General features: G+C 24.6%; 1 protein-coding gene across 1 annotated transcript; it reads right to left on the bottom strand.

Annotated features, from left to right (window-relative positions):
• Positions 1–3,471: 3,471 nt before the first annotated feature.
• LOC108858486 (uncharacterized) lies at positions 3,472–4,960 on the bottom strand. Its single transcript, XM_018632405.2, has 2 exons — positions 4,495–4,960; positions 3,472–4,192 (listed from the first exon to the last, which is right to left on the bottom strand). Exons 1-2 carry the CDS (start codon positions 4,858–4,860, stop codon positions 3,593–3,595), a joined length of 966 nt encoding a protein of 321 aa, XP_018487907.1. The 5' UTR covers positions 4,861–4,960; the 3' UTR covers positions 3,472–3,592.
• Between the last annotated feature and the right edge of the window lie 3,455 nt (positions 4,961–8,415).

The raw sequence follows: 8,415 nt of genomic DNA, 5'->3' as shown, positions 1-8,415 counted from the left end.
AATATACATGAATTAACAAGAAAATGTTAAAAATCTTTATGCTTTTAGAGAAAATGAAAGTTTATTAAACATTGACGCATACGACATCCACAGAGGTCTTCTGAACGACTTCTAAGAAGTCATCCATTTAGGTCATTTTTGCAATTAAAATTTTACAAAGGAAGACTTCCAGAGAAGTCTACTCTACAGCAAACTTCTCTGGAAATCTTCTTTTATAAATATGACATACTTTTGTTAAAAAATATCGAGAAAACCAGAGAAGACTTCCATGTAAGTCATCTAGGATAAATATTTTAGTTTTGTATTTGACCGGAATGTGTCAGAAATTTGACTTTTCATGGACGACTTACACATAAGTCGTCCTGTAGAAAACTAAAAAACAGTATTTTATTATAACTAGACGACTTTCTTGTAAGTCATTTCAGGTTAGTTTTGCAATTAAAAAATAAAACTTAACTATTTAATTTACTCTAGACTACTTATACGGAAGTCTTCTGGCAGACGACTTACACGAAAGTCGTCCAAGGTAAGCAAGGTTTGACCAGAATCTTGGAATAAAATCTTGAACGATTTTCGTGTAATTCGTCGGGCGAAAGACTTCCGTATAAGTCGTAGGGTAAATTAAATATTTAAGTTTTATTTTTCAATTGCAAAATTAACCTGAAACGACTTACATGGAAATCGTCTAGTTATAATAAAATATTGATTTTTTTATTTTCTACCGGATGATTTATGTGTAAGTCGTCCAGGAAAAGTCAAATTTCTGACACAATCCGGTCAAGTGCAAAACTAACATGTTTATCCTAGACGACTTACATGGAAGTCTTCTAAAAATGACATTTTATTGAATAATCTGAACTTTTGGGGGTGAATAGGGCAAATGAACTTTCCAAAAACATTATAGGTTAGTTTTATATTTGACTTTGACTTTTGAGTCAATTTTGCAAATATTTAATTTTTATTGTTTGTATGGTTATTTCAATTGTAATTTTTATTTTGTTTATTAGTTTTATTATTAAAGTTCACTTATTAAATATATTAAAATAAAATTACTAAATAAAATCAGTTTAACTTTTCATTATTTAAAATAAAACTTTACATTTAAAAGTTACACATAAACAGAAATTAAATTAAAGTTACCTAATGTTTTCAAAAACTTTTTGTAAATAACATATTTGGTTTTCTTTTGTGAAGGCAAAACTAATAGAAATTATATGCACCGCATTCTAAACTGAAATATCGATTTAGGCAGAGTAACAAACATTACAAATATTAAAGCTTTAGCTGGCTCGATTACATGTTATAAATATTGTCTTGATAAAATGTTTAGTCAACTAAGTTATTTGAAGTCTGCTTTCATTATACAGTTTACTTTGTGATATTCACTTTGATTTTTCATGTGTTCAAAGCTGAACGGATTTCTATACCCAAAATAATAAGAGTGTGTTTTTAAAGGCAAAAACATATTTTGTGAATAAAGTGAAATCTTAGATATTGAAATATTTATATTAGTGGCTCCAACTTAAAGATTTAGTTTTTTATTGATATTGAATTTTTGTGTTATTTTTACATCTCATCAAATTTGAGGTATAAATTTGAATTAAAATTTTGGTTCATTTTTTTGCAAATTGCCTGTACTATATTGAGAAAAATTAAAATTTAATATAATAAATATATTTAGAATATAGATTTAAAATAAATATTCATTATTTATATTATAAATAAAATCGTTATTCTCAGAATAAGTAAATTTAAAATTATTAAAACTTAAATAAAATGAAAAATTAAAGATTTAAACCAAATCTGATGAAACAAATTACAAATAATTATATATATTGTTTTATTTTTCTAGTAACTAGGTGTGTTGCCCACATATGCGGGCATAATTTTCTTCCGAATATTTTATTAGTTTATGTTTTATTAATTCAAAAACCATCCTGACAATTTATTATTTATATTATTATTTAATATTATTAATATAAATTCGGTTTTAAGTATATAATAAATAAACAAATAACTGTATATATATAGATAGACTGTTTTAAATATTATTTTTAAAATTTATCGTAGAAATAATTACTTTAAGATAACAACACAAATTTATTATTTATATTTTCAAAGATTTTAAATATGTTTAATTATTTATATATGAAAAAATTTATCATTAAAATGTATATGCTTATTATTGTATTAATTAAAATTTTGAAAACACTAACATATTAGAAATATATTGGAAAATATTTTAATACAAATGTTTTTGTTTGATTAATATTTAATTATAATTTTTTTTATATCTTGATTTTTTTACTTTAATAATAGAAAATATTATTTTAAGATAACAACACAATATATATGAATTTATTTTATTTAAAAATAATTAATATTATTAATATAAATTCGTTATTAATTATATAATAAATATTTTTATACAAATGTTTTAGTTTTGATTGATATTTAATTATAAATTTTTGTATATCTTAATTTTTTTACTTTAATAATAGAAACAATTATTTTAAGATAATAACGAAATATATATGAATTATCTTATTTAAAAAGAATTAGTATTATTAATCTAAATTCGTAAATAATAGTATAGATATAGATAAACTGTTTTATATCTTATTTTTAACTTTTATAATATAAATAATAATTTTAAGATAACAACACAATATATAAGACTTATCTTATTTTATAAAATAATATGATTAATATAAATTCTTTTTTTATTATATATAAAATTTTATTAAGGGTTTTTATTTTGTGTGTAATTTATATATTTATCCATTAAGCGTATAAACAATATTAATCACTCTAACTTTTTATTTTAAAATATATTTTTAAATTTGAGATAATTCTTATCATTATTAATTTTAATCGATTATCTAATCAGAAAATTAAAATTTGTTTTTATATTATAGATACTTTATATAATTTAGTCATTAAGGGTACAATCGATATTAACCAGTCTAACTTTTAAAATGAGAGCTCCGTCGCGAAAAATCACTTCGCAAATAATAGTATAGATAGATAGATAATAGTATAGATATAGATAAACTGTTTTCTATCTTATTTTTAACTTTTATAATATAAATAATAATTTTAAGATAACAACACAATATATAAGACTTATCTTATTTTATAATATAATTCTTTTTATTATATATAAAATTTTATTAAGGGTTTTTATTTTGTGTGTAATTTATATATTTATCCATTAAGCGTATAAACAATATTAATCACTCTAACTTTTTATTTTAAAATATATTTTTAAATTTGAGATAATTCTTATCATTATTAATTTTAATCGATTATCTAATCAGAAAATTAAAATTTGTTTTTATATTATAGATACTTTATATAATTTAGTCATTAAAGGTACTCGATATTAACCAGTCTAACTTTTAACGTGAGAGCTCCGAAATAATAGTATAGATAGATAGATAGATATACAAATTTCTCAAAGAAAAAGTAAACTTATATGACCTATCTTTATTCTAAGCCTTCCATCTTCGTTGAAAAAAAGCCTTCACTCATCAATATTAATCAACGACAAATTTTTTGAAAAAGATAGAAGACCTCATTTTCCTTTCTTCTAGTCCAACTCATCAGCCGCCTCAGCCCTCAACCTCTCTGCTGTTTTGTTACGAGATTGCTCAACACCTCCTTTTTTTTTCTCTACCTTACCATACTTTGTCTGATGATTCTTGTCAGAATTTTCACTACTTCTTCTTTTGTTTTTGCTGCTTTTATCATCATCACTTCCTCCTTTAGATTTAGCAGAGCCATGATGCCCTTCTTGACCACCATGCTTCTTCTTCTTTGATTCTCCTTTTTTGTTTTTCTTATTATCGCTCCCCTTTTTCTTATTATCTCTCCCCTTGTCAGAATTTTTATTACTTTTTGTGGAAGATTTTTTTTCAGCCAATATTCGCGTTCCTACAGATTTTTCTTCCTTGCTCTCTTTCTTTGTTTCAGATATAGATGAAGATTTCATGCTAATTTCATCTGCTTTCTTTGAGATTCGATTAATTACATTAAGCCATTCTAATATCCCGTCTTTTATTTCTTTTTGTTGTTTGGTGGTTAGTTTTAAGGTTCCGTTACTCTTCCCGCCGGTAATCTTCTCACCAATAGATTGCAACATTTTGACGGTTTCCATGGCTTCAGTTTTCTCCTTTTGTAGCTTATTTACCTAAGCAAACCAAAGGAACCAGAAAGTTTGTTAGGCCATAACTTCTAGGACAAGTTATATGATTTATAGGTTTTCTCTTTCGTTTTAGGGTTTATATGTTTTGTGTTATGTATATCAAAAAGAACTGACTTTCTTTTTGTTTCGAAATTGATTCGGCCTGGGATGAAAAGTAAACCAATAATTATATATTTTAGTCTTACACTGGCACATGTCGGTTTTAATTTATGCATAAACCATAATAAATTGTATAGAACTTTATTGGTTTTATGGACACAAAAAATGCAAAATATTTGATCACTTACCTTTCCTCCTTTAAATCCATTTTCATCAGAACCTAGAGCTGATATGGCCTGGAAAAGGCTACCTGCCTTAGCCTTCATGTGAGACTCACGATCCTTCACTTTAGAGACCGAGCATACACACTCGGATAATGCATTAACCTTTTCGAAGAAGTGCCTAACCTTCTTTGTCTTGGCGCATTCTTTTTCGAGGTCGGCCACGAAAGTAGACACAACCTTAACAGTATAAGGCTCTACATCACCCACACTTATTGGACCTCCGGTCTGTGGTAAAGCAAGTTTAATTTTTACGTGAGCTAAAGCTACATTGAAGAAAGTTACGGTTGCAAGAAGGATCGTAAAACATAACAAATCCTGAAATCTTGACATTGTCTGAGAAAAGTATGTAGATTTAAATTTTTGTTTAATCTTTGAAAACTCAAGATTTCTTATATAGAACTATGGAAGTACTCTATCTTTAGAATCACATATATAAGGGATTAATTGAAGATAAATTGGTGGATAGAGAGGTGAAAAGAAATAGTAAAAAATCTACGACTATAATCACCTTTAGGTTTTAATGGAGTTTCTCTTCTCTGAAAACAAACGGTTATTCTATTATTTTGATGGAATTTCTCAAAATATAATCAATACTATTAATTTTGGAACATGATCAATTGATAATTTTTAGTCCAACTAATAATATAAATATTTTTAAATATATAAACTGCCATTTATGTAACTGCCAATTAGTAATATAATTATTTTCTAATATCTCTTTTAGTTCCAACAATTTCGGAACTGACAGTTAAAAAATTTATTGAACGGTGAAAATTAATAACTAATATATGCTTGACTAACATATAATAGTTGATGGTTAGAAGGCCGCTAAGAACGCCACGCAAAGTTTCAGAGATTCATGAATTAAATTATTTATCATCTAACACTACAACAATTTCTTTTCTTTTTTCAGTAATCATGTTAAATTACAACAACAACAACAACAATTTCTTCTGCTTATAATATTTAGTTCTTTAGTTCATATTTTTGGTTATATAAGTAATCATATATATAATATAACATTAGCTTGAATGGTTTTTTATTTTTTTATAAGAAACGATCAAATTTAAAACTGAGATCAATATATGATTTAAGTAAATTTAAAAATTTCAGTTAATATAATATGATCAAAATTGAAATCATTATATATATATTTATTTAATAAAATAAAATATTTAAAACATTTACTTTTATAGTGTATCAGGTAATGATTTATGTTTTCTTGATTGTGATTTTTACGGGTTACTAAAATAAATATATACTACAACAACATAACTTATACATCGCCTTAAAAATGAGATTTATTCAACCATACATTAATTTATTAAATATTTTTTACATAAACATTAAGTTTATCAACTAACAAATCACATGATGCTAAAATATAGTTTAACATGGTTTAAGGGGAATTTTAGTAGAAACAAATGTTAATATAAACTCATTTATTTTAATGGATTTTAAATAGGTTATTCAATTAGAAAATATTAATTAAATGAATATATATATATATATATATATATATTAAAAATTAAAATTTTAAAATATTTTTTTAAAAATTGTTTGGTTTTCGATGCGGGTTGGATTTGATATTGGTTTTCAGATATAGTACTTTAAAAACCGTTCGAATATATACACTGATTTTCGGGTCGATTCCGAGTTAGGTTTTCTGGATATGAATATTGTTGACTAATTATATTAGGTAACTACTAAGAAAATATAATATGTTGCAAATTTAGAAATAAAGTATAAAAATAATTTATGAATTGCATGTGGCACAAGTGTATAGTTATGCAGCTTACCAAAAATTATACTAAATTAAATTGATATTAAACGCAAATATGATTATAAAAATTAAATTTCTCAAAAAAAATTGAAACAAAAAATATACTCGCTTTTAAGAGCAGGTCAGAATCTATCTATCAATACTATTAAAACAAGAACATGACCTATTGATATAGATGTGATCCACATACTTTAATATAGTTATTACAGCCTCTGATTAATCATTTTTAAAATATTATACAAATAAAAATACAAATATAATTAAACACACAAATATTAAAATTAAATGTTAAAAAATGTAAAACAAAAAAAATATACCCGCCCTTTTAAGAGCGGGTGAAAATCTATTTTAAAATTAAAACACATGCTGGGCACTGAAAATGACATGTGGACTGATAATTGATCATAGAGATCTCTCTCACAGAATAATGGACAGACAATTTGTCAAAAATGACCGAAACATGAATTTAAACACAAATCTATAGTCCAAATTCAATTATATGCAAAAAGCTAATACAATTACAATTATATCCTTATAACCAACAAAAACTGTAAACACTTTTACGGTTATAAACCCAGAGAAGTTTTATCTAGACAATAAAGTCTTCCACAAGAAGATATCTCGAGAAATCTACCAATTTCAAGAAGATTTCCCGAGAAATTTACTTATGTATTTAATATTAAAACTAATTTATAAAAAAATTTAAAATATTTTGATGAAAATTGAGTTGAAATCATGTAAGTATAATCAATTTAATCATGATAATTTAAATTTAATTGAAAGAATTATAATTCACATAGATGAATGAATATAGATTGCAAGTCATGAGTATATATTGGTTAGAATTTGGTAACATATAGAAAGATATTATATATTTAAATTATATTCCTTTTAAATTACATAATTTTTTAATTAAATTACATGCTTTATATATAAAAATGATATTTATATATTTATATTAAAGATATTTTCTTTTATACTAAATTCCTTTTGAGAAGTAAATTCATATTCATTAAATTACATGTTTTAAAAGTGTTATATATTTATTAAGGATTTTCCTTTTTGATAAAAAGATGATTTGGAAACAAATACTAAAAAGTTTAATTAAAAATATTAATAAAGGTATTTTAATAACAAAATTTATTTATTAAGGTTATCACTGTAATTAACCATTCTAAGAATCAACATGAATGCGACACATATAAAACTGACCTCTCAAATAATATCATAGAGATAATATTATTTGTTAAGTGTTTTTTTTGCATTAGAATTCTCACGTTAAAAGTTAGATTGGTTAATGTCCATTTTATCCTTAATAAATTATTTATATAATTAAAAAATATATATTAATAATCTTTGACTTTAAAAAAATAAGATAATTATTATATATTCTATTGTTATCTTAAATAATATTTTATATTTCTAAATAAGCACTACAGGAAAATACGTCATTTGCGAGGGAAAAATGCATCGCAATTCCGTTACTAATCGCTATTTGCGCGATATTTACGAGCAAACACATTCCCTCGCAAATCGCTTGTCGCAAATAGAAATCGTTTGCAAAATGCTCATAAATTTGCGATGGAAACACTTTCACAAATTTGCAAGGAAACTATAACCATTGCAAATTTGCGACGGAACTGGTTTCATTTGAAACGGTGATTGTTTTCTTGCACAATTGCGAGGCCTATTCCGTCGCAATTTTGCAAGCATTTTGCGAGTAATTTCTTTGTCTTGCAAAATCTTAAACTCAATAAATTTTTTATTTTCTTTTTTTTAATAATTATTTTAAAAAAAAAATCTAAATAAAATTCTCAAATTATCGAAAATATTACTGAAATAGAAAGAAATTCAAGATTCATTACAAAAAAAAATAAAACAAAAACACACAAAAAGTTTCAACATTCATTACAAAGATGTCAACAAACTAAATAGCATCAGATTCATCATCATCTCCAGAACCATGAGACATGCCCTCGGAGTTGCGGTAAGGCACGTCTTCAGACTGAAGAATGTCCGCCACAGTATATATAGTACAACCACATGTATAAATTACACTAGCTAAATATGGAGAAAAAAAATTGATAGTACGGATAGAGCTT

The sequence above is a fragment of the Raphanus sativus genome, chromosome 1 (genome assembly GCF_000801105.2).
Source record: "Raphanus sativus cultivar WK10039 chromosome 1, ASM80110v3, whole genome shotgun sequence".
Classification (NCBI taxonomy): Eukaryota; Viridiplantae; Streptophyta; class Magnoliopsida; order Brassicales; family Brassicaceae; genus Raphanus; species Raphanus sativus.
Note: the sequence above shows the minus strand (reverse complement) of the source record. Positions and strands in the feature narration are given on the sequence as shown.

What these genes read in the sequence shown, in the direction of transcription:
- LOC108858486 (XM_018632405.2), bottom strand. Translation starts at nt 4,860, where the DNA reads ATGTCAAGATTTCAGGATTTGTTATGTTTTACGATCCTTCTTGCAACC. An exon ending in ATGGATTTAAAGGAGGAAAG is followed by an intron (nt 4,193 to 4,494) that starts GTAAGTGATCAA and finishes TGGTTTGCTTAG; the next exon opens with GTAAATAAGCTACAAAAGGA.